This window comes from Trachypithecus francoisi, unplaced genomic scaffold (genome assembly GCF_009764315.1).
Source record: "Trachypithecus francoisi isolate TF-2019V2 unplaced genomic scaffold, Tfra_2.0 Lachesis_group11, whole genome shotgun sequence".
In the NCBI taxonomy this organism is placed as follows: Eukaryota; Metazoa; Chordata; class Mammalia; order Primates; family Cercopithecidae; genus Trachypithecus; species Trachypithecus francoisi.
Window position 1 is genome coordinate 83,853,735 of NW_022681456.1, and position 25,619 is coordinate 83,879,353.

General features: G+C 44.7%; 1 protein-coding gene and 2 pseudogenes across 6 annotated transcripts in view; 2 read left to right on the forward strand and 1 right to left on the reverse strand.

Moving 5' to 3' along the window:
- DIP2B (disco interacting protein 2 homolog B) overlaps nucleotides 1-7,187 on the reverse strand; it is a 269,875-nt gene extending 262,688 nt beyond the window's left edge. For all 5 annotated transcript variants that reach the window (XM_033222100.1, XM_033222099.1, XM_033222097.1 and 2 more), the window contains exon 1: nucleotides 6,932-7,187. In XM_033222100.1, coding sequence (XP_033077991.1) covers nucleotides 6,932-7,031 — 100 coding nt within the window. In that variant the 5' untranslated portion in view covers nucleotides 7,032-7,187. The remainder of the gene's footprint in view (nucleotides 1-6,931) is intronic.
- A 7,133-nt stretch (nucleotides 7,188-14,320) lies between these two features.
- Nucleotides 14,321-15,665, forward strand: LOC117090132 (annotated as a pseudogene). Its single transcript, XR_004439911.1, has one exon. The product of XR_004439911.1 is annotated as a heterogeneous nuclear ribonucleoprotein A1-like (transcript).
- Nucleotides 15,666-18,614: 2,949 nt separating this feature from the next.
- On the forward strand, nucleotides 18,615-18,690 carry LOC117091286 (annotated as a pseudogene).
- Nucleotides 18,691-25,619: the final 6,929 nt, after the last annotated feature.

Sequence of the window (25,619 nt, forward strand, 5' to 3'; positions counted from 1 at the left end):
CTACTCAGGAGGCTGAGGCAGGAGAATCACTACCTCAGGAGGTAGAGGTTGCAGTGAGCAGAGATCACGCCTTGCACTCCAGCCCAGGGGACAGAGCAAGACTCTGCCTCAAAAAAAAAAGAAAAAAAAAAAAACAAAAAAGAGCTTACATTGAGCTAAGGCCAGACTTGGTGGCTCACACCTATAATCTCAGCACTTTGGGGGAACCAAGGCAAAAGGAGCTCTCAGCTGCCCGAGTAGCTGGGACTACAGGCACAAACTACCATGCTGAGCTAATTTTTGTAATTTTAGTAGAGACAAGATTTCACCATGTTGGCCAGGATGGTCTTGATCTCTTAACCTCGTGATCTGCCCTCCTCAGCCTCCCAAAGTGCTGGGATTACAGGCATGAGCCACTGTACCCAGCCTCGTCTCTACTTTAAAAAAATTTTTTTTAAGAGATAAAATGAAAAGCAATTTAAATACTTAGAAAATATATGATTGGCCTGGTGCCATGGCTCATGCCTGTAATCCCAGCACTTTGGAAGGTCGAGGCAGATGGATCATTTGAGGTCAGGAGTTCAAGACCAGCCTGGCCAATATAGTGAAACCCCAACTCTACTAAAAACATAAAAATTAGTCAGACGGTAGTGGCATTTGCCTGTAGTTCCAGCTACTGGGGAAGCTGAGGCAGGAGAATCGCTTGAGCCTGGAAGGTGGGGGTTGTGGTGAGCCAGGATCGCGCCACTGCAGTCTGAGCGACAGAGTTGAGACCCTGTCTCAAAAAAAAAAAAAAAAAAAAGAGAAATCACAGTGGTCAGGGATAGGTTTACAAAAAGGTGGTACTTGAGCCTGGTGTGGTGGCTCACACCTGTAATCCCGGCACTTTGGGAGGCCAAGGCAGGCAGATCACAAGGTCAAGAGTTCGAGACTAGCCTGGACAACTGGTGAAACCCCATCTCTACTAAAGACACAAAAAATTAGCCGGGCATGGTGGAGGGCACCTATAATCCCAGCTACTCAGGAGGCTGAGGCTAGAGAATTGCTTGAACCCAGGAGGCAGAGGTTGCGGTGAGCCGAGATTGCACCATTGCACTCCAGCACAGGCAACAGGGAAAGACTCCATCTCAAAAAAAAGAAAAAAAGCCAGGTGCGGTGGCTCATGCCTATAATCCCAGCACTATGGGAGGCCGAGGTGGGCAGATCACCTGAGGTTGGGAGTTCGAGACCAGCCTGATCAACATAGAGAAACCCCATCTCTACTAAAAATACAAAATTAGCCAGAAGTGGTAGTACATGCCTGTAATCCCAGCTACTCGGGAGGCTGAGGCAGAAGAATTGCTTGAACCCAGGAGGCAGAGGTTGCGGTGAGCTGAGATCGCACCATTACATTCCAGCCTGGGCAACAAACGTGAAACTCTGTCTCAAAAAAAAAAAAAAAAAAAAAAAGATGGTACTTTAGCTGAACCCTTAAAGATTTATGAGAAACTGTGCATATAAGCAAGAAGGAGCATTTCAAAGAATATCCCTGAATTAGTCACATGAGAGAGAACCATGGAGAACTCTAGTAATTAGAATACAAATATAGTATGAAGGCCCTTTTTAGCCAGTCACATGAACTTTCAACCTTAAAGTGCTAAGTCTTACACAGCTAGGACAGAAAGTTGCAATCAAGGGCTGAGCTAAGCATGACATGTTAATGATTTAACTTATTCAAAAATCGAGCTCAATGCTGTGGGCTGTCAAACAAGATTAATTTTTCAAAATACACACCAGAACAAGGATATCCAAACAAGCCACTCTTTTCAATAAGGTGAATCATTCTTCCAGTGAATTTGTCTGTAACTTCTCTTCTGGAACTGCCCTCAAAACCAGTTTACAATCATTCTGATTTTTTGACAATCACAACTAAAATCAGTTTATAATCACTCTAATTTTTTCAGTCACAACTAGTTTGGGCTGTAAAAGAATATTAACCAGCTTTTCTCTACTTGACTCCAAGTGACCTATAAATGAAACTCTACCCTCAAAGAACTGAAATCTGCCATCGTGAGGATTTTCAAAGGAATGTGTCACAGGCTCTGACAGTAATTCTGAAGATGAGCTCCTGCCCACCAAAAACACACACGCAAGTTCTGGAGGTAGATCGCTTAGATAATGCCCATTCTTGGGCATTTATAAATTTATCAATTTATAAATCTACATTCCTGCTTTCCTTAATACTCCTAGTGTCAGGTGTCACAACTGCTTAGACAGAACTTTGATAAAGGTGTAGCCTATGAATCTATGACTAAGCTATGTATTTTGGGAGAAGTGGCCCCATTTCCCATGACAGGTAAAGCAGGAGGGATTTACCAGTTTTATGGTGGCTTAAGTCTACCTGCCCCCTTCTGAGACTGTAAAATCTTTATCCAACATCTTCTCCTTTTCCTCTTCAACTCTCCCACCTCTTCCCCATTCCTAAAGAAAAGTCACTGCAATTCTAGGAAGTCAGCCTTCTCTTATCCCTTTGCCTTCATGGTAGACCCTGTGCCATGCTTTAAGGACCATAAAGCTACATGATGAAACAGGCAGGAGAAAGGGAGGATGGGACTATGTTTACTGTTTGTGCTCAGAGAAGTGTTCAAACAAGAAAAGGGAGGATCCCTTCCTGTGAGTGTTATTTTATCTTAAATACCTTTCCAGTTGTCATCTTTGGACTATTCTCAGACACTGAAAGACTTGAGCTCCTTCCTGCATGCCACAGAAGTATGGGAACATTCTTCTTTGCATTGCGCTTATGACTGATCTGCATGGGCTAAATTACAGCCCTCTCTACTAGCCACACAATCCAATCTTGTCTTTATAATTCTCTTCTGCCTCTCACAACAACGATAAAGCAGATAGCTTCCTCTTTCCTTAGAAGGCAGTCTGTGTACACAACTCCACCATGGTCATGGACTGTTTTGTTGGCATTTTTCAATAATTTCCCTGCCAGACTCAGAGCTTCTTGAAAGCTACCATGGTATCCTGCTCACTTGCACACAGTAGGCACAAAATACACATCTGCTGAACTGAATGCGTAAGTGATGGATTTGAAAGAGATTTCAGAGAGAATCAACACTGTGGTATAGAACAGTTTAGGGCCAGGCACCGTGGCTCACGCCTGTAATCCCAGCACTTCAGGAGGCCAAGGCGGGTGGATCATCTGAGGTAGGGAGTTCGAGACCAGCCTGACCAACATGGAGAAAATCCATCTCTACCAAAAATACAAAATTAGCCGGGCATGGTGGTGCGTGCCTGTAAAGTCAGCTACTCAGAAAGGCTGAGGCAGGAGAATCACCTGAATCCGGGAGGCAGAGGTTGCAGTGAGCTGAGATCGCTCCATTTCACTCCAGACTGGGCAACAAGAGCAAAACTCCATCTCAAAAAAAAAAAAAAACTGTTTGGTAGCATTTCCTTAGAGTAAAAATTAGTTAACAAGTTGTGCAATGACAGCACAGATATTTAAATCATTACACTATCATCATCACATGACAGCTTAGGATAATGACACTTATTAGGTATGCAGCTTTAGACAAAACAATCGTTTCAAGTACAAGTTTTCCCTTCTGTTAAGCCAAAAAAAAAGAAAGCGGGGGTGGGCGGTAACAATACCTATTCTATCTATTGACGTTTAGTGAAGCTCAAATGACAATGTACAAAAAGATCATTACACAAATATAATGTATTATTAGACAGATTTAAGCAAACTAATTCTCCTCATTAGTGCTATTTTATGTGCATACACTTGACTAGACCATATACATAAGTCCAAACAACAGAGCTTACTGCCAAGATATAATAATAAAATATGTGGATCATTAAAAATTTCAGTCACAGAAATACTTGCAGAAACCTTCCACCTATTCAACACATCTATAGAAAAGCTCACCCTTATATGAAAATTCAATTTTTAAATGACTTCCAGGCAGTTTCAGCCTGTTCTTTTTGTGGTAGAAGCAGGTTTTAACCAGGAAGATGCCTGGTGACCTGCCTGAAACACCAGACACATCACAGGGCTCTGCAACACGCTCTGCGGCAGAGCCTAAAGCAGGCACAAACCTGCATTTCAGCACAGAGTTGGCTGATCCATTACCAAAGCCTGCAGCTGAAAATACAGGCAAGCACAAAGAAAATTCTTTAACAGCAAACAGCTCAGATTATTGCTATGATTAGGACCAATGACAGCCTGAACCTAAAAAAAAAAAAAAAAATGAAAATAGAGAAATGAGTGCACCAATGTCGGCAAGGCATGATAAACACACAGTTAAAAGCATCTTTAGCGGTGGCTCACGTCTGTAATCCCAACACTTTGGGAGGCTGAGGCGGGTGGATCATTTGAGGTCAGGCGTTTAAGATGAAGCCTGGTAAACATGGTGAAACCCCCTGTCCACTAAAAACACGAAAAAATTAGCCCGGCAGTAGTGGCGCTCGCCTGTAATCCCTGCTACTGGGGAGGCTGAGGCAGGAAAACTGCTTGAGCCTGGGAGGCGGACGTTGCAGTAAGCTGAGCTCGGACAACAGTGTGAGACTCCATCTCAAAAAAAAACAAATAAGCAAACAAAAGAAAAGCATCTAAAACAAAAAAAAGCAAAGTACTTATGTTAGAGCGGAGTAACTGTACAGAAAATGCAAAACAAACAAAACTTAGCTCTAAATTTGCTACAGACATCACAAATAACACCATACTACACAGATATTGGGACTATTGGATTATTTTAACTTCACTTGAATTTCTAGTGTCTATCTACTCCAGCCAACTGTCCCCTGTACTTTAAGCAAGAAAGATGACCAATATGCTGACACTGCAGGCCCAAGTTTTTCAACTGTATTTTTTTCCAGAGTCATCCATTGCTAAAATAGATGAAATATGAGAAGTGTAGTATAAATCTATAAGAAACAAATTCAAACCAAGTCAGATGCCAACCAAAATAATCCTTCATTGGAAAGCAAACCACGCACTTGTCCTTAAAATGTTTAAGCCTTGGCATTCACAATTTGAAGAAGTTTCACACCTTTCTGAAGGAGAGAGAGGTGAGCTAATCAGTGGAGGTCCTAGAAATAGTTCCTCAGAATATTTCTAGACATTCTAGAGATGTCTAGAAACACCCAGAGATGTAAACAACAATCAGCTGGAAGCAGATAGACCCAGAATAAGGAGCTTCCAGGATTTCCCTCTCCGTGTGAAAGCAATCAACTCCTATTTTTAATCTCCCTCTGACGCAAGCATCCAGGCAAACCTCTCTCTTTCTGACTAATCAAAGCTAGCTGATTTGTTACTTTCAAATCGCAGTTTTAAAAGTCAGATTTTAATGCAAGTCAACACAGATTTAATGTCAACGCTTTAGGAGAAGAATGAGTTATCTTGAGAGACAGAAATGATGGTAAGCCCCTCGATTGTCGAAGCGGGGGAAACTTAAAGAAATTTACATTTAAACAAACTAAGCCTCAGCCATTCAAGTCTATGGCAAATGGATTCACCTGGTGAATATTTCAAACAGGTATAACTGGGCAGACAAACCCAAAGGATTCCTATCTTCTTAAACACCTTACAGAAACAAATTAATCTAACACCAGTGATTCCCGGGGCTGGCCAAAGAATAACTTGAAAATTGAATTAATTGAAAAATAACACGTTGATAGTTAAGTACAGGTGAAAACAGCACTTCCCTACACATTAGGTTATTAAAAGGGTTATTAAAAATAATTATTTCCTTCAATGCCCAACAGGATTTATAACATTCAACTCTACTTTTGGTTTTTCATTGTAAAGGATTCTTGGAGGGGAGAAAACCATAATACCTTAATAAGTAAACAATAAGTAATGTTTAATAAGATCCTGGTTGATCACATTCTTCTTTTCCAATCAAGAGTTTTTGATCCACTTGAAAAATGCTAGTGAAGAGGGCCTTCCACAAGGAATTCAAGAATATGCAACTCTGGAGACACAATCAAAGTACTGGTATCAAGCTTGGAGAAAATGCTGCTTTTGTCTCAGGGGCAGCCAGTGATAAAAACAGGAACTTTACAGAGAACTGATCACAACTGCCCAACAAGCCTGATCACATGCCCACAACGGAGCACTGTGTTTCGCTCATTGTTGTACAAGGAGTTCTCTAATAACAGTGGCTTGATTTATCCCATTTTTTTAAATTCTGAAAAATCGAACCCTCCCTGTCCCAATCCATTGTCAAAAGAAAGAATGCCGGCAAGTAACCGGTAGCCTCCTCTCTCTCCCTCTTCAAAGACTCCAAAAGGTGACCACACGCGGAAAATTCAGCCCAAATAACAGGCACCAGGAAAAAAAACCTCTTATGACAAAGGCGTCTAAAAGCAGCACCGAGTGTCTCTCTGGGTTAATGCCACTGCTTCTCATCTCCCTAGGACCCTCAATGGCTCACCCGCTGCTGTCTCACTCCTGTCACTGGGGAGGCATCGCGCATTGTTAAAGGAAAGAGAAGAAATACTGCTGTGGATTTCCCATGTGTCTTTCTCTTTTTGAAAGGGGGAAAGGGGCTGGAACAAGGCGTGGAGCCCTCTACGAAAAGGGGAGAGGAAAGGAGAAAGCTGTCAGCCACCCTCCTCGCAGCCCTCCCCCTCACCCCACCTGGCTCAGACGCCTGGGCAGAAGCGGGAGGGCGCAGCTTTGTCTCGGGTTTTGGGGGGCAGGAAAAGCAGAAGCAGTGTGGGCCCGGGAGGACCTCTCCCACAAGCCCTTACTTAGTCCCCTTCATGGGAAAACAATGAAAGCCACAGGAAACCACTTAGTGGGGTGGGAGAGGAGGGAAGACGGTCGTGGAGTGCCAGGCCAGGTTCTCTGCACCCTCGTCCCCCTTGCCGCACGGCCGCCAGGGCGCGCGGCGGGGACCTGTCTCCCGAGTCGCAGCGATCCGCAGGGCCCCGGGCGCCCTCTCCCCCGCCCGGCTCCTACCCTCCGAGAGCTCCAGCTCCAGCTCCGCCAGCTGCGCCCGCACTTCAGGCGGCAGCGCCGCCACCGCGGCCGGCGACGGCTCCAGGCCTCGTTCCGCCATCCCGGCTCCGCCAGCCACACTCCGGAAGACAACAGAGGGGGCCGAAGGAGGGAAGGACCGACGCGGGCCCACACCCGGCTACAGGATCCGGCTCCGGCCGCCGAGCGCCACCAGCACCTCCGCCGCCACCGCCGCCGCCATCAGCAAAGGTCACGTGAGCGCGACGGCCCCGCCCCCGGACTAGGAGGACGCACCGCCTCCACAGCCCAGTCAGGCTGAGGACGCACATGCTTATGGCGCCCTCTACTGGGGAGTTACCATAACGACGGGCCCAAGCCCACCACCCGAATTTCCCTGCTGCGAAATGGGCTCCTGGTATGGACCGTCGGCTTTACCACAGTAGTGTGGACACACAGCATTTACCTTTTCTCTCGAGCAAGTTTTTAGGGGCCCCAGGCCTTACTTTTTCCTATGTATGTCTGTCGTGTCCTTTACTCCATTTCCCCTGATTAATACCTGCCCATTTATAAAAACCTAATCACAGGCCACCTCCTTCACTGTGGCTCCTGGTCCTATCTGCCAGGAGCTCTCTGTTTCTGTTTCAGTTTTAAAAAGACAATGGCAGGCCGGGAGCGGCGGCTCATGCCTGTAATCCTAGCACTTTGGGAGGCCGAGGCAGGTGGATCACCTGAGGTTAAGAATGCTAGGCCAGCCTGGCCAACATGGTGAAACCCTGTCTCTACTAAAAATACAAAAATTAGCCGGGCGTGGTGGCGGACACCTGTAATCCCAGCTACTCAGGAGGCTGAGGCAGAAGAATCACTTGAACCCGGGAGGCGGAGGTTGCAGTGAGCAGAGATCGCGCCATTGCACTCCAGCCTGGGCAACAAGAGCGAAACTCCGTCTCAAAAAAAAACGAAAAAGGAAAAAAAAAAAAGACAATGGAGAGGAGCTCCACTTCTTTCTTTCTATAATTCTAACGACTTACAAGGAGGGAACTTACTTGATCTCATCCTCCTCAGTATATGGCCAAATAGGTGTTCCAAAAACATTAATTTTAATTTAATATGAAGAGGGTCCAAAGCTGGGTGCAGTGGCTCATACCTATGATCCCAGCACTTTGGGAGGCCAAGGTGGACGGATCACCTGAGGTCAAGAGTTCAAGACCAGCCTGGCCAACATGGCGAAACCCCGTCTCTACTAAAAACACAAAAATTAGCCGGGAGTAGTGGCACATGCCTGTAATCTCGGCTACTTGGGGGAGCTGAGGTAGGAAAATAGCTTGAACCTAGGAGGCGAAGGTTGCAGTGAGCTGAGATCACGGTCACTGCACTCCAGCCTGGGCAACACAGTGAAACTGTCTCAAAAAAAAAAAAAAAAAAAGTGAAGGTAGGGCGGTGGAGGCTCACATCTGTAATCCCAGCACTTTGGGAGGCAGAGGCAGGCAGAACACCGGAGGTTAGGAGTTCGAGATCAGCCTGACCTATATGGTGAAACCCCCTCTCTACTAAAAATACAAAAATTAGTTGGACGTGGTGGCATGTGCCTGTAATCCCAGCTACTCAGGAGGCTGAGACGGGAGAATTGCTTGAACCCCAGGAGATGGAGGTTGGAGTGAACCTAGATGGTGTCGTTGCACTCCAGCCTGGGCAACAAGAGCGAAACTCCGTCTCAAAAAAAAAAAAAAGAAGAAGTAAAAACTGGATGAAGCATACACAGGAATTCTCTGTACTATCTTTGCAACTTTTCAGTGAATTTAAAACCATTCTAAAGTACAACGTTTGTTTAAAATTAAAGAAACTTAGAACAAACTTGAGAGTTCCTCCTACCTCAGCCTCCCAAAGTGCTGGGATTACAGGCATAAGCCTCATCCAGCCTTTACTGCATTCTTCCACCAAATTATTCTACCTTTTTGCTAGATTATTCCTTATATATTGTCTTTATTTATTTCTAATGGTTTATTCTTTACCTTAATCTTTTTGTCTAGATATTATTGTTGTACCAGCCTTTTTAATTACTACTTGCTGACTTTTTTTATTCTTTTATTTTCAACTTTTGTCTGTGACTCTGTGTGTAACAAATTAATTAAATCCATTTATGATCATTTAACATAATTATTGATATATTAGGACTTATTTCTTCGTTCTTGTTAAATGTTTTCTGTTTATCAATCTCTGTCTTTGCTTTTTTTCCTATTGTTGAATTAGTAAAGTGTTAGATAGTACTTCTTTATTCTTCTGGTTTAGAAGGTACAGATTATACTGCTATTCTTTCTGTGGCTATTTTAAAAGTTTAACATTAAATTTTTCTCCTAGGCCAGGTGTGGTGCCTCATGCTTTTGGAGAAAAAATTTTTAAAATTAACAAACAAAAATATACTATGTTTGTACTGTGTTACTTTTTTTTTTTTTTTTTTTAAACAGAGTCTCACTCTGTCACCCGGGCTAGAGTGCAGAGACTTGATCTCAGCTTACTACAACCTCTGCCTCCCAGGTTCAAGCGATTTTCCTGCCTCAGCAGTAGCTGTGATTACAGGCACCCACCACCATGCCCGGCTAATTTTTTTATTTTTAGTATTTTTAGTAGAGATTTGGTTTCGCCATGTTGGCCAGGCTAGTCTCGAACTCCTGACCTCAAGTGATCCACTGGCCTCAGCCTCCCAGATTTTTGGGATTACAGGCGTGAGCCACCGCACCAGCACCTTTACCAATGCTGTTTATTTCTTTGCATGAACTCAAGTTATTGTCTAATAATCTTTCATTTTGAATGGCTCACATTGCAGGGTAAGTGACAAATTCAATTATTGTTTATCTGGGAATGTATGCATTCTCCATCATTTTTCTTTTCTTTTTTTTTTGAGACAGAGTCTGGCTCCGTCACTCAGGCTGGGGTGCAGTGGCGCCATGTTGGCTTGCTGCAACTTCAGTCTCCTGGGCTCAAGTAATCCTCCCACCTCAGCCTCCCAAGTATCTGGGATTATAAATGCATGCCTCTACGTTTGGCTGATTTTTTACTTTTTTGTAGAGATGAGGTCTCACTATGTTGCCCAAGCTAGTCTCAAACTCTTGGGCTCAAGTGATCCTCTCCTCAGCCTCTCAAAGTGGTGAGATTACAGGCATGAGCCACCACACCTGGCCTTTCCTTCATTTTTGAGGTATAGTTTTGTGGATATGGAACTGTTGGTTGACAATATTTTTTAGCACTTTGAATGTCTTTCCACTGCCTTCTGAGCTTCATGGTTTCTTTTTATTATTATTATTATTTTTGAGACAGAGTTTCACTCCTGTTGCCCAGGCTAGAGTGCAATGGCAAGATCTCAGCTCACTGCAACCTCCGCCTCCCAGGTTCAAGCAATTCTCCTGCCTCAGACTCCCAAGTAGCTGGAATTACAGGCGTGCCCCACCACGCCCAGCTAATATTGTATTTTTAGTACAGATGGGGTTTCTCCATGTTGGTCAGGCTGGTCTCGAACTCCTGACCTCAGGTGATCCGCCCACCTCAGCCTCCCAAAGTGCTGGGATTATAGGCGTGAGCCACCGCGCCCAGCTGACCTCCATGGTTTCTGATGAGAAGTCAGTTATTAATTTTGTTGCAGATCCCTTATACATGATGAGTTGCTTTTTTTTGTTTTGTTTTGTTTTGTTTTTGTTTTTGTTTTGCTGCATTCAATATTCTGTCTTTGTTTTTGTCTTTTGGCAGTTTGACCATAATGTTCGTAGGTGTGGATCTCTTTGAGTTTATTCTTCTTGGAGTTAATTGACCTTGAATGTGCACATTAATAATCTTTATCAAATTTGAAAAGTTTTCAGGGATTATTTCTCCAAATAAGCATTTTTTTTTTTCCTTTAGAGACAGAGTCTTACTGTCAGCCAGTCTTCAGTGCAGTGGCACGATCATAGCTCACTGCAGCCTTAAACTCCCAGACTCAAGCCTGGCTAATTTTTTTACTTTTTGTGGAGACAGGGGTCTCCCTATGTTGCCCAGGCTGTTCTCAAACTCTTGGGCTCAAGCAATCCTCCCATCTTGGCCTCTCAAAGTGCTGAGATTACAAACACGAACCACCCTACTCAGCCTCTAAACACTGTTTTAAGTACAAAGAAATAGTTCTTGTTTCTGCATGTCATAGCTGTGTAACTTTACCTTTTTCTGTTTTATCTAATATTGATGTATACATAGAAGAAAGGTACTTCAGAACATGAATTTCAGAGCAATCTCTACCAAGTCTCATGATTACAATAGTTGAAAAATTGGAAAAATTGTCTATCCAGAAAATGCAACAGAATCAACTAAAATGCCATCATTCATTCATTAAAATATATATTAGTGGCCGGTCTCGGTGGCTCACACCTGTAATCCCAGCACTTTGGGAGGCCAAGGTGGGCAGATCACAAGGTCAGGAGTTCAAGACCAGCCTGGCCAACATGGTAAAAACCCTGTCTCTACTAAAAATACAAAAGTTAGCTGGGCATGGTGGCGGGCGCCTGTAATCCCAGCTACTTGGGAGGCTGGGACAGAGAATTGCTTGAACCCCAGAGGCTGAGGTTGCAGTGAGCCAAGATCGCACTACTACACTCCAGCCTGGGTGACAGAGCGAGAGTCTGTCTCAAAAAAAATTAATAAATAAAATATGTCTTAAGTTAAAGTAACATGTTAGGCATTGCCTAGGTGCTAGGGATACAGTGTTTGAATAAGGTCCACATTCATATAGAGTTTAAATTCTAGTTCTACAGAATATTAATGAGAGTTGTATAAGGTAGCTTAAAATTAGGTCAACATATAAAAATAAGTAACTTTCTTGTCTTTTTTTTTTTCTGAGATGGAGTCTCGCTGTGCCCCCAGGCTGGAGTGCAGTGGCCGGATCTCAGCTCACTGCAAGCTCCGCCTCCCGGGTTCACGCCATTCTCCTGCCTCAGCCTCCCAAGTAGCTGGGACTACAGGCGCCCCCCACCGCACCCAGCTAATTTTTTTGTATTTTTAGTAGAGACGGGGTTTCACCATGTTAGCCAGGATGGTCTCTATCTCCTGACCTCGTGATCTGCCTGCCTCGGCCTCCCAAAGTGCTGGGATTACAGGCGTGAGCCACCGCACCCAGGCCCAAAAATAAGTAACTTTCTTGTCTTATAGTAATTGCCATTGAAAGGCAAAATGCGGCCGGGCGCGGTGGCTCAAGCCTGTAATCCTAGCACTTTGGGAGGCCGAGACGGGCGGATCACGAGGTCAGGAGTTCGAGACCATCCTGGCTAACACGGTGAAACCCTGTCTCTACTAAAAAATACAAAAAAAGCTAGCCGGGCGAGGTGGCAGGCGCCTGTAGTCCCAGCTACTTGGGAGGCTGAGGCAGGAGAATGGCGTAAACCCGGGAGGCGGACCTTGCAGTGAGCTGAGATCCGGCCACTGCACTCCAGCCCGGGCGACAGAGCGAGACTCCGTCTCAAAAAAAAAAAAAAAAAAAAAAAAGAAAGGCAAAATGCATTCATAGTTATAACAAAATATAACATAAATAGAAATATCCCTAGCAAGAAATGTATAGACCTATATGAAAAAACTAATCTATTACCAACTAATCTAAAAGAAGACCTAGCTGAAAAACAAACAAAAAGAATACCTAAATGAATAACTACCCATTTCTAGAAGACTCAACATCATGAAGGTATCAGTACTTTAAAACTTAAAGAGTAAAAATCAATGCAATATTTATCAAATCTCTTTTTTTTTTTTTTTTTTTTTTGAGACAAGGCCTCAATTAGGCTGGAGTGCAGTGGCGTGATCTCGGCTCACTGCAACCTCTGCCTCCCAGGTTAGGTTCAAGCGATTCTCCTGCCTCAGCCTCCCTAGTTGCTGGGACTGCAGGCACCACCACTGCACCAGCTAATTTTTTTTTTTTTTTTTTGAGACACAGCCTTGCTCTGTCACCCAGGCTGGAGTGCAGTGGTGCAATCTCAGCTCACTGCAACCTCTGTGTCCCAGGTTCAAGTAATTCTCCCACCTCAGCCTCCCAAGTAGCTGGGACTACAGACTTGCACCACCATTCCCGGCTAATTTTTGTGATTTTAGTAGAGATGGGGTTTCACTATGTTGGCCAGACTGATCTTGAACTCCTGACCTCAGGTGATCCACGAGCCTCGGCCTCCCAAAGTGCTGGGATTACAGGTATGAGCCTGGCCTCATTGTAATTTTTAAAAATCGTAACTTGACAAGCTGATTCTAAAGTTCAAAGAGAAGATGAAATGTTCAAAGAAAGTCAAAAAATAAGAGATAGAAAAGGGGGCTTTGCCTGACCTGATATCAAGATATACTGAAAAGCTGCAAGTCTAAAAACCAAGAAATCAGAAGGGAAGGCTGATTAATGTACACAAAAAATAAGTCTGAATGATGAATGGTAATATAAATGTGCATTTTTTTTTTTTTTTTTGAGACGGTGTCTCCCTCTGTCGCCCAGGCTGGAGTACAGTGGCCGGATCTCAGCTCACTGCAAGCTCCGCCTCCCAGGTTTACTGGGACTACAGGCACCCACCACCTCGCCCGGCTAGTTTTTTGTATTTTTTAGTAGAGACGGGGTTTCACCATGTTAGCCAGGGTGGTCTTGAACTCCTGACCTCGTGATCCGCCCGTCTCAGCCTCCCAAAGTGCTAGGATTACAGGCTTGAGCCACCGCGCCCGGCCTCGTGCATGTTTTTTAGTGGCAAGGCTCAATATTTTATCAAGTCAGTTGTCCTAAAATTTCCATGGCCAGGCACAGTGGGAAGCCGAGGCTGGTGGATCACCTGAGGTTGGGAGTTCCAGACCAGCCTGACCAACATGGAGAAACTCTGTCTCTACTAAAAATACAAAATTAGCCAGGCGTGGTGGCACATGCCTGAAATTCCAGCTACTCAGGAGTACTCGGGAGGCTGAGACAGAAGAATCACTTGAACTCGGGAGGCAGAGGTTGCGGTGAGCCAAGATAATGCCATTGCACTCCAGCCTGGGCAACAAGCGTGAAACTTTGTCTCAAAAGGAAAAAAAAAAAAACTTCCTGTAAGAGCAATGCAGGTTGGGCGCAGTGGCTCACGCCTGTAATCCCAGCACTTTGGGAGGCTGAGGTAGATGGATCACCTGAGGTCAGGAGTTCAAGATCAGCCTGGCCAACATGACAAAACCCTATCTCTACTAAAAATACAAAAATTAGCCAGGTATAGTGGTGCACACCTGTGATCTCAGCTACTCTGGAGGCTGAGGCAGGAGAATAGCTGGAACCTGAGATGCGGAGGTTGCAGTCAGCTGAGATCGCGCCACTGTACTCCAGCCTGGGCGAGAGAGTGAGACTCCATCTCAAAAAAAAAAAAAAAACAGTGACTTTCTGCCCGTGGACGCCGCCGAAGAAGCATCATTAAAGTCTGTCTTCTCCCTGCCGTCATGTCTAAGTCAGAGTCTCCTAAAGAGCCCAAACAGCTGAGGAAGCTCTTCCTTGGAGGTCTGAGCTTTGAAACAACCGATGAGAGCCTGAGTAGCCATTGTGAGCAACGGGGAACGCTCACAGACTGTGTGTTAATGAGAGATCCAAACACCAAGCATTCCAGGGGCTTTGGGTTTGTCACATATGCCACTGTGGAGGAGGTGGATGCAGCTATGAATGCAAGGCCAACATAACATGGATGGAAGAGTTGTGGAACGGAAGAGAGCTGTCTCAAGAGAAGATTCTCAAAGACCAGGTGCCCACTTAACTGTGAAAAATATATTTGTTGGTGACATTAAAGAAGACACTGAAGAACATGACCTAAGAAATTATTTTGAACACTATGGGAAAATGGAAGTGATTGAAATCATGACTGACCGAGGCCGTGGCAAGAAAAGGGTCTTTGCCTTTGTAACCTTTGACGACCATGACTCCGTGGGTGAGACTGTCATTCAGAAATACCATACTGTGAATGGCCACAACTGTGAAGTTAGGAAAGCCCTGTCAAAGCAAGAGATGGCGAGTGCTTCATCCAGCCAAAGAGGTCGAAGTGGTTCTGGAAACTTTGGTGGTGGTCATGGAGGTGGTTTCGGTGGGAAGGACAACTTCGGTCGTGGAGGAAACTTCGGCGGTCGTGGTGGCTTTGGTGGCAGCCGTGGTGGTGGTGGATATGGTGGCAGTGGGAATGGCTATAATGGATTTGGTCATGATGGAAGCAATTTTGGAGGTGGTGGAAGCTACAATGATTTTGGCAATTACAACAATCAGTCTTCAAATTTGGACCCATGAAGGGAGGAAATTTTGGAGGCAGAAGCTCTGGCTCCTATGGCGGTGGAGGCCAATACTTTGCAAAACCACGAAACCAAGGTGGCCATGGCGGTTCCAGCAGCAGCAGTAGCTATGGTAGTGGCAGAAGATTTCAATTAGGAAACAAAGCTTAGCAGGAGAGGAGAGCCAGAGAAGTGACAGGGAAGCTACAGGTTACAACAGATTTGTGAACTCAGCCAAGCACAGTGGTGGCAGGGCCTAGCTGCTACAAAGAAGACATGTTTTAGACAAATACTCATGTGTATGGGCAAAAAACTCGAGGACTGTATTTGTGACTAATTGTATAACAGGTTATTTTAGTTTCTGTTCTGTGGAAAGTGTAAAGCATTCCAACAAAGGGTTTTAATGTAGATTTTTTTTTTTTGCACCCATGCTGTTGATTGCTAAATGTAATAGTCTGATCGTGACGCTGAATAAATGTCTTTTTTTTAATGTGCTGTGTAAAGTTAGTCTACTCTGAAGCCATCTTGGTAAATTTCCCCAACAGTGTGAAGTTAGAATTCCTTCAGGGTGATGCCAGGTTCTATTTGGAATTTATATACAACCTGCTTGGGTGGAGAAGCCATTGTCTTCAGAAACCTTGGTGTAGGCCGGCGCGGTGGCTCAAGCCTGTAATCCCAGCACTTTGGAGGCCGAGACGGGTGGATCACGAGGTCAGGAGATCGAGACCATCCTGGCTAACACGGTGAAACCCCGTCTCTACTAAAAATACAAAAAAAAACTAGCCGGGCGATGTGGCGGCGCCTGTAGTCCCAGCTACTCGGGAGGCTGAGGCAGGAGAATGGCATAACCCGGGAGGCGGAGCTTGCAGTGAGCTGAGATCCGGCCACTGCACTCCAGCCTGGGTGGCAGAGCGAGACTCCGTCTCAAAAAAAAAAAAAAAAAAAAGAAACCTTGGTGTAGTTGAACTGATAGTTACTGTTGTGACCTAAAGTTCACCATTAAAAGGGATTACCCAAGCAAAATCATGGAATTACTGGTTATAAAAGTGATTGTTGGCACATCCTATGCAATATATCTAAATTGAATAATGGTACCAGATAAAATTATAGATGGGAATGAAGCTTGTGTATCATCCATTATCATGTGTAATCAATAAATGATTTGATTCTCTTTAAAAAAAAGTGTAATGCAATATTCATAAAAATCCTAACAGAATACTTTTTAACAAAATTCAATAGGTGACTCTAAAATCCACATTGAATAAAATAATTCACAGGAGTGGCCAGGCACGCTAAACAAGAACAGCCATAGGAGCAACTTGCTTGTTTAAACACCAAAATCCACACACAAGAAGATGTAGAATTTAAGGCAGAAAGCTATTAGGATAGACATAGAATTGATAAAGAATTGGGTAAACAGTAAAGAAACAATAATGCAGGAATAACTGGGAGTTTCCTTTGTGATAAAGGTGGCACCTCAAATCAGAGAGAAAGGATAGAGTTTTCAATAATGGTTTTGGAACAAATGACTATTCAGAAAAAAATAATGCACCAAAATAAACTCTGAATATATTTAAAAGCTAAAATTCAGGCTAGGCATGGTGAATCAGGCCTATAATCCCAGCACTCTGGGAGGCGGAGGCGGGCTGATTACTTGAGGTCAGGAGTTCGAGACCAGCCTGACCAGCATGGCGAAACCTCATCTCTACTAAAAGTACAAAAATTAGCCAGGCACAGTGGCAGGCACCTGTAATCCCAGTTGCTCAGGAGACTGAGGCAGGAGAACCACTTGAACCCAGGAGGCAGAGGTTGTAGTGAGCCGAGATCACGCCACTGCACTCTAGCCTGAGCAACAGAGTGAGACACTATCTCAAAAAAAAAAAGCTAAAATTTAAAAACCAAAATTATTATAGTATTAGAAAATACAAGACCCTATATACAAGTTAAAGTAAAAACATTACAGGCAAGAATTTTTTTTAGTATATTTAACAGATAGCAAAATATTCAGAATATATAGAGGCTTGCCAATAAACAAAAACTGACAACCTCATGGAAAAATAAGTAAGAAATAATACATGGCTAACAAACATATATAAAAAGATTTAAAAACTCATCAGAGGCCTGATGCAGTGGCTCATGCCTGTAATCCCAGCACTGTGGGAGGCCGAGGCAGGTGGATCACAAAGTCAGGAGTTCGAGACCAGCCTGGTCAACATAATGAAAACTCGTCTCTACTAAAAAATACAAAGAAAAATTAGACAGGCATGGCGGCAGGCGCCTGTAGTCCCAGCTACTTGGGAGGCTGAGGCAGGAGAATTGTTTGAATCCGGGAGGCGAAGGTTGTAGTGAGTCAAGATTGCGCCAATGCACTCCAGCCTGGGTGACAGAGCGAAACTGTCTCAAAAATAAATAAATAAAGTAAAAAAAAAAAAAAACAAAAAACAAAAAACAGGCCAGGCGCGGTGGCTCAAGCTTGTAATCCCAGCACTTTGGGAGGCTGAGGTGGGCAGATCACGATGTCAGGAGATCGAGATCATCCTGGCTAACACGGTGAAACCCCGTCTGTACTAAAAAAATACAAAAAGTTAGCCAGGCACGGTGGCAGGCGCCTGTAATCCCAGCTACTCCGGAGGCCCAGGCAGGAGAATGGTGTGAACCTGGGAGGTGGAGGTTGCAGTGAGCCGAGATCCTGCCACTGCACTCCAGCCTGGGTGACAGAGTGAGACTCTGTCTCAAAAAAAAAAGCCTCATCAGAAATCAAGGAAATATGATTTTACCAATAACAGGTACAGGATCCCTAAATTTTGATATATAGATGCTAGGAGTATCATGTCTCTTAATCTCTGGGGCTCGCAGCTATGATCATCATGAAAGCCTGAAACGGCTGAAAATAATCTGTCCCGTAAAGAGATTTGCTATATGGACACTGGGGAAGAGAATTATTTCCTTATCTGGAAGTGTCTGCAAGGACTGTGTAAACATGTAACTGCTACTGGCCAGTCTTTCCTGTCACATGGAGAGATCCCACTTAAGGAACAAGCCAGCACACAGCTAACAGACTGGACATAAGAGGGGTAAGTTGGAGAGAAGAGGAGAGATGGAGAGATAGGGTTAGTAGGGTAAGAAGATGGATTACAAAGACTGTGCTTTCAGTCAGGTGTGGTGGCTCATGTCTGTAATCCCAGCACTTTGGGAGGCTGAGGCTGGTGGATCACTTGACCCCAGGAGTTTCAGACCAGCCTGGCCAACATGGCTAAACCCCGACTCTAAAAAAATGCAGGTTGAGGCGGGAGGATCACCTGAGCCCAAGCGAGGAGGTTCAGGCTACAGTGAGTTGTGATAGCACCACTGCACTGCAGCCTGGGTGAGGGTGAGACCCTATCTCAAAAAAAAAAAAAAAGAAAGAAAGAAAGAAGAAAGAAAGAAAGAAAAGCACAAAAAGACTATACTTTCAGGGATCATTTCCATAGTTTGTTAATAGAGAAATTTCTCTGAGCACGTGGAGCACTGAAATACCTAACACTTGAAAAAAAAAAAGAAAAAACGAAAAACGAAAATTGGCCGGGCGCGGTGGCTCAACCCTGTAATCCCAGCACTTTGGGAGGCCGAGACGGGCGGATCACGAGGTCAGGAGATCGAGACCATCCTGGCTAACACGGTGAAACCCCGTCTCTACTAAAAAAGTACAAAAAACTAGCCGGGCGAGGTGGTGGGCGCCTGTAGTCCCAGCTACTTGGGAGGCTGAGGCAGGAGAATGGCGTAAACCCGGGAGGCGGAGCTTGCAGTGAGCTGAGATCCAGCCACTGCACTCCAGCCTGGGTGACAGAGCGAGACTCTGTCTCAAAAAAAAAAAAAGAAAAACGAAAATTGATTACACACTTGAATCCAGCTCCAGCTCTATCACTGAACTTTTAAAGTAGGCCTCTGGCGTCCTTCTGCTTATTTTCTAACCTCTTTTCAACCCTTTATAATCAGGCTTCCACTCACACTCTAGTGAATCGGTTTGGTAATGGTTACCAGTAACCACCTAATTGTGAAATTCAGTGGACCTATCAGACATCTCACCTATGTGACATTTCTCTTGAACATCCTCCAGCAGCAGAGTGGTACATTTGTTACAAATGATGGACCTACTTTTTTTTTTTTTTTTTTTGAGACGGAATCTTGCTCAATCCCCCAGGCTGGAGTGTGGTGGCGCGATCTCGGCTCACTGCAAGCTCCGCCTCCTGGGTTCGCGCCATTCTCCTGCCTCAGCCTCCTGAGTAGCTGGGACTACAGGCGCCCGCCACTACGCACGGCTAATTTTTTTGTATTTTTAGTAGAGACGGGGTTTCACCGTGTTAGCCAGAATGGTCTTGATCTGCTGACCTCGTGGTCCGCCCGTCTTGGCCTCCCAAAGTGCTGGGATTACAGGTGTGAGCCACCGTGCCCGCCCATTTTTTTTTTTTTTTTAAGACAGGGTCTCTCCGTCATCCAGGCTGGAGTGCAGTGGCATCAGGGTTCACTGCAGCCTCGTCCTCCCTGGCTCAAGCAATCCTCCTGCCTCAGCCTCCCAAGTAGCCGAGACTACAGGCACAAGCCACCATGCCCAGTTAATGTTGTTGTTGTTGTTGTTGTTTGAGACCGAGTCTCTCCCTGTTGCACAGGCTGGAGTGCAGTGGCTTGATCTCAGCTCACTGCAACCTCTGCCTCCCAGGCTCAGGTGATTCTCCTGCCTCAGCCTCCTGAGCAGCTGGAATTACAGGCGCTCACCACCACGCCCAGCTAATTTTTGTATTTTTAGTACTGACAGGGTTTTACCATGTTGGCCAGACTGGTCTTGAACTCCTGACCTCAAGTGATCCACCTGCCTTGGCCTCCTAAAGTGCTGGGATTACAGGTGTGAGCCACTGCGCAGGGCCAATTTTTGTATTTTTAGCAGAGATAGGGTTTTGCCATATTGGTCAGGCTGGTCTCGAACTCCTGGCCTCAAGTGATCCCCTCCCCTTGGCCTCCCAAAGTGCTGGGATTACAGATGTGAGCCACTGCATCACGCCCTGGCTAATTTTTTTGTATTTTTTGTAGAGACAGGGTTTCCCCATGTTGCCCAGGCAGGCTGGTCAGGCGTGATTGCAGGCATGAGCCACCTTGCCTGCCTGATGAACCTACACTGACACATCATTGTCATTCAAATAATATAGTTTACATTAGCCTTCACGTTTGGTGCTGGACATTCTATGGGTTTGGACCAATGCCTAATGGTCCAGCATGAATCCACCATTATAGTATCATATATAGTTTCACTGCTCTGGAAATCCTCTATGTTCCACCCATTCATCCATTCCTCGCTCTTCACCTTTGGCAATCCCTGCTCTTTTCGCTGTCTCTGTAGTTTTACCTGTTCCAGAATGTCATAAGTTGGAATCTTACAGCATGTAGCCCTTTTAGATTGGCCTCATTCATTTCATAATATGCATTTACATTTTTTCCATGTCTTCATGGCTTGATAGCTCATTCCTTGTTAGTGCTGAATAACACTAACTGGATGTACCACAGTTTATTGATCCATTCACCTGCTGAATGTTGCTTCTCAGTTTTGATAATTTTGAATAAAGCTGCTATAAACATCCATGTACAGGTTTTTGTGTGAACATATTTTCAACTCCTTTGGGTAAATACTAAGGAATATCATTGTTAGATCCCATATAGTGTTATGTTTAGTTTTGTGGAGAACTGTCAAATGGTCTTCCAAAGTGGCTGTACCATTTTGCATTCCCACCAGCAATAAATGAGAAGTCATGTTGCTCCACATTCTGCTAGCATTTGGTGGTGTCAGTGTTCTGAATTTTAGCTATTTTCATTAGGTGTAGCAGTATCTTGTTTTAATTTGCATTTTCCTGATGACATATAATATGGAGCACCTTTTTCAGATCCTTATTTTCCATACATATGTCTTTTTTGGCAAGGTGTTTGTTAAAGTCTTTGGTTCACTTTTTAATTTTTTTTTTGAGACAGGGTCTAGCTCTGTCACCTAGGCTGTAGTGGACTATAGCCTCAAACTCCCAGGCTCGAGTGATCCTCCCACCTCCCTCTCCCAAGTAGCTAGGACTACAGGTACACACTACCACACCCAGCTAATTAAAAAAAATTTTTTTAAGTTCTTTGTATATACTAGGTAACAGTTGCTTATCAGATATATCTTTTGCAATTTTCCCCCCAGTCTGTGGCTTGTATTTTTCTCTCAACAGTCTCTTTTGCAGAGCACAGTTTTTGTTGTTGTTTTGAGCCAGTCTTGCTGTATCCCCCAGGCTGGAGTGCAGTGGTGGGATCTTGGCTCACTGCAATCTCCATCTTCCAGGCTCAAGTGATCCTTCCAAGCTCCAGAGTAGTTGGGACTCCAGAGTAGTTGGGATTACAAGTGCGCACCACCACATCCAGCTTTTTTTTTTTTTTGACAAGGAGTCTCGCTCTGTCACCAGACTGTAGTGCAGTGGTGCGATCTTGGCTCACTGCAACCTCTGCCTCCTGGGTTTAAGCAGTTCTCCTGCGTCAGCCTCCCAAGTAGCTGGGATTACAGGTGCGCGCCACCATGCCCAGCTAATTTTTTTGTATTTTTAGTAGAGACGGGGTTTCACCATGTTGGCCAGGATGGTCTCGATCTCCTGAGCTCGTGATCCACCCGCCTCGGCCTTCTAAAGTGTTGGGATGATAGACATGAGCCACTGTGCCTGGCCAGTTAATTCAGTTTTTGACTTGTTAGGATGAAGTGCCAACCTCCAAGATTCTTACATGCCAGACTGGAAACCAAAGACCCCTTTAAACTTTTAGCATTTCTTTTTATTTGAAACTATTTCCAAACAGATAATCAAACCTGCGTACACATCTCATCATCTAGATTTAACAACTAGTGGCTGGGTGTGGTGGCTCATGCCTGTAATCCTAGCACTTTGGGAGGCTGAGGCAGGCGGACCACCTGAGGTCAGGAGTTTAAGACCAGCCTGAGCAACACGGCAAAACCCTGTCTCTACTAAAAGGACAAAAAATTAGCCAGGCGTGGTGGCATGTGCCTGTAATCCCAACTACTCAGGAGGCTGAGGCAGGAGAATCGCTTGAACCCAGGAGGCAGAGATTGCAGTGAGCCAAGATCGCACCATTGCACTCCAGCCTGGGTGACAAGAGTGAAACTCCATCTCAACAACAACAAAACAAAAACAAACAAACAAAAATTACCTGCCTGAATACACCAGGACCAGTTGCAGAGCTGGCTATGGTACACCTTTAATTTCCTTCAAGGTAGGCAAAAAGGCCTTTTTCTGAGACAGAATCTTACTCTGTCACCCAGGCTGGAGTGCAGTGACATGATCTCAGCTCACTGCAACCTCTGTCTCCTGGGTTCAAGTGATTCTCATGCCTCAGTGTATCAAGAGTAATGTATCGACTAGCTGGGATTGAGACACATGCCACCATGCCCAGCAAATTTTTTAGAGACAGGGTTTCATCGTGTTGGCCAGGCTGGTCTTGAACTCCTGGTCTTAAGTGATCCACCCACCTTGGATTCCCAAAGTGTTGGGACTACAGGTGTGAACCACCTTGACCGGACGGGGATAGTGAAAAGGCTTGATGGACACGCAAATTCCACAACTTTCAAGACATATTTATAGGATGGGTTTATTACTTCTGGACACAACTGGTTTGCTTAAGCAGGCATGAATTATCAGTCTTTTTTGGATCCACGGAAAAATGGCAAATCGATAATGAAGAAAAAAATTTTTAAGAGGTAATAAACAGTCATGACAAACATAATGCTTTTATTCGTCTACAGTAGGTGGGAGACCTTATTGGTGAGGACTGGAAACATTAAGTCTTTTTTTTTTTTTTTTTTTTTGAGACGGAGTCTCGCGCTGTCACCCAGGCTGGAGTGCTGTGGCCGGATCTCAGCTCACTGCAAGCTCCGCCTCCCGGGTTCACGCCATTCTCCTGCCTCAGCCTCCCGAGTAGCTGGGACTACAGGCGCCGCCACCTCGCCCGGCTAGTTTTTTGTAGTTTTTAGTAGAGACGGGGTTTCACCATGTTAGTCAGGATGGTCTCGATCTCCTGACCTCGTGATCCGCCCGTCTCGGCCTCCCAAAGTGCTAGGATTACAGGCTTGAGCCACCGCGCCCGGCCAACATTAAGTCTTGAATGGTATCATATGCTTAGCACAATAGTGGTGACTTGGAGACTGTCCAGGTGGGAAAGAGAATGATGAATAGGGTTAAGGACACAAGAATGAAGAAAGAAAAAAAGTGGTGGATATAACGTTTAGGTCTGTCCCTAAGTCACATTTAAAACTGGCTGATAATTTTATTTAATTAAAACCACCCTATACTACAGATTAACTACTGGGTTTTAAAGGATTGGTTTTGAAGGATGGGCAGGGTGGTGCATGCCTCTAATCCCAGCACTTTGGGAGGCTGAGGCGGGTGGATCGCTTGAGCCCTAACAACAAAACAAGAGCGTGTCTCCACAAAACCAAAACAAAACAAAAAACCCAGGGCTGGTGACGGTGTGCACTTGTGGTCCCAGCTACTCAGGAGGCTGAGACAGGAGGATTGCCTGAGTCCAGGAGGTAGAGGCTCTAGTGAGCCGTGGTGGCACCACTGCATTCCAGCCTGGGTGACAGAGTGACACCCTGTATCAATACCAAAATGCACACTTCAGATCCCAGTAGTTTGGCTCTTACCTACTTCTCCAGCCTTATCTTAGAAGATGGAACAAGATTCCCCATGCTATGGCTGCGGGGCTTATAGTTCTTCCATAAAGTGATATAGGTTGTTCCCTCACATCTAAGGGCACCCTCTACCTGCTCATATAATTGACTCCTACTCTTTCAGATGTATGTCCTCTCAGTTTCTCCAAGCATTCCTTCTTGCACCGTCCTCTACTTCAATCTCATAGACTGTCAGACTGCATCTGTCATATTTACTATTGTTCTAAACTTGGCAATTATTTATGACTGACTTTTTCATGCTCAGCACCATAAGGGCAGGAATCCTATCTATTTTTGCTGCCTAGCACTGTCTGGAACATAGCATACAATAAATACTAATTAAATGAACACTCCATCATGATTAACTCCAATGCTGTCAATACCCTCAGTTTTGACAGGATGATAGTTATTTTAGGCATAATTAGAATGCAAAATAGCAAGTTAGAACTTAATCAAAGACCTGCAGAACGGCTGCCTAAAAAATGCATTTTAAAAGCTAAACTAGGGCCAGGTGCAGTGGCTCAACCTGTAATACCAGCACTTCGGGAAGCCAAAGCAGTAGGATCGCTTGAGCCCAGGAGTTTGAGACCAGCCTGGGCAACAGAGTGAGACAATTTCTACAAACAACAAAAATAAGTAAATAAATATCAGCTGATGTGACGCACACCTGTAGTCCCAGCTACTTGGGAGGCTGAGATGGGAGAATTACTTGAATCCAGGAGTTCGAGGCTGCAGTGAGCCATGACTGTCACTGTACTCCAGCCTGTGCAACAGAGCAAGACTATCTCAAAATAAGTAAAAAATTAAATAAAAAAAAATTTTAAACTAGCCGGGCATGGTGGCATGTGCTCCAGCTACTGGGGAGGCTGAGGTGGGAGGACTGCTTGAACCCAGGAGTTCGAGGGAACAGTGAGCCACAACTGTGCAACTGCACTCTAGCCTGGGTGACAGAGTGAGACCTTCTTTTAAATAAAAAGTTAAGAAACTGGGGACAATATTAAAAAAGTGAAAACATTCCAATTCCTTAAAATTCTTGTACAAACTAAAAACACTATGGTTTTAAGAAAATGCATAATTCTTTAATAGTAACTGTTAAGAACTTTTCATTTAAAAAATTCCAGGTATATCAGAGTATGATGGTGAATGAGCAACAACAACAGAAAAAGGAAATAAAAAAAACTTCCAGGTATATAATTAAAACTTGAAGGCATAATATTTAGATTAATATTTTCTAACAAGAAGTGTAGTTAAATATAAGGTATCTGTAATGAAACTCTTTGCAAAATCACTCATTTTTTTCTTTTTTGAGACGGAGTCTCGCTCTGTCGCCCAGGCTGGAGTGCAGTGGCCGGATCTCAGCTCACTGCAAGCTCCACCTCCCGGGTTCACGCCATTCTCCTGCCTCAGCCTCCCAAGTAGCTGGGACTACAGGCGCCCGCCACCTCGCCCGGCTAGTTTTTTGTATTTTTTAGTAGAGACGGGGTTTCACCGTGTTAGCCAGGATGGTCTCGATCTCCTGACCTCGTGATCTGCCCGTCTCGGCCTCCCAAAGTGCTGGGATTACAGGCTTGAGCCACCGCGCCCGGCCAATCACTCATTTTAAATACAACACGAGAGCCTACCTATCTGAGTTTACCAATTTAGTTTTGGGTCCACTATAAAGAATACTGTGCTCTTTATATAAAATTTAAGTTATGCACCCCTCATATCTTGGCC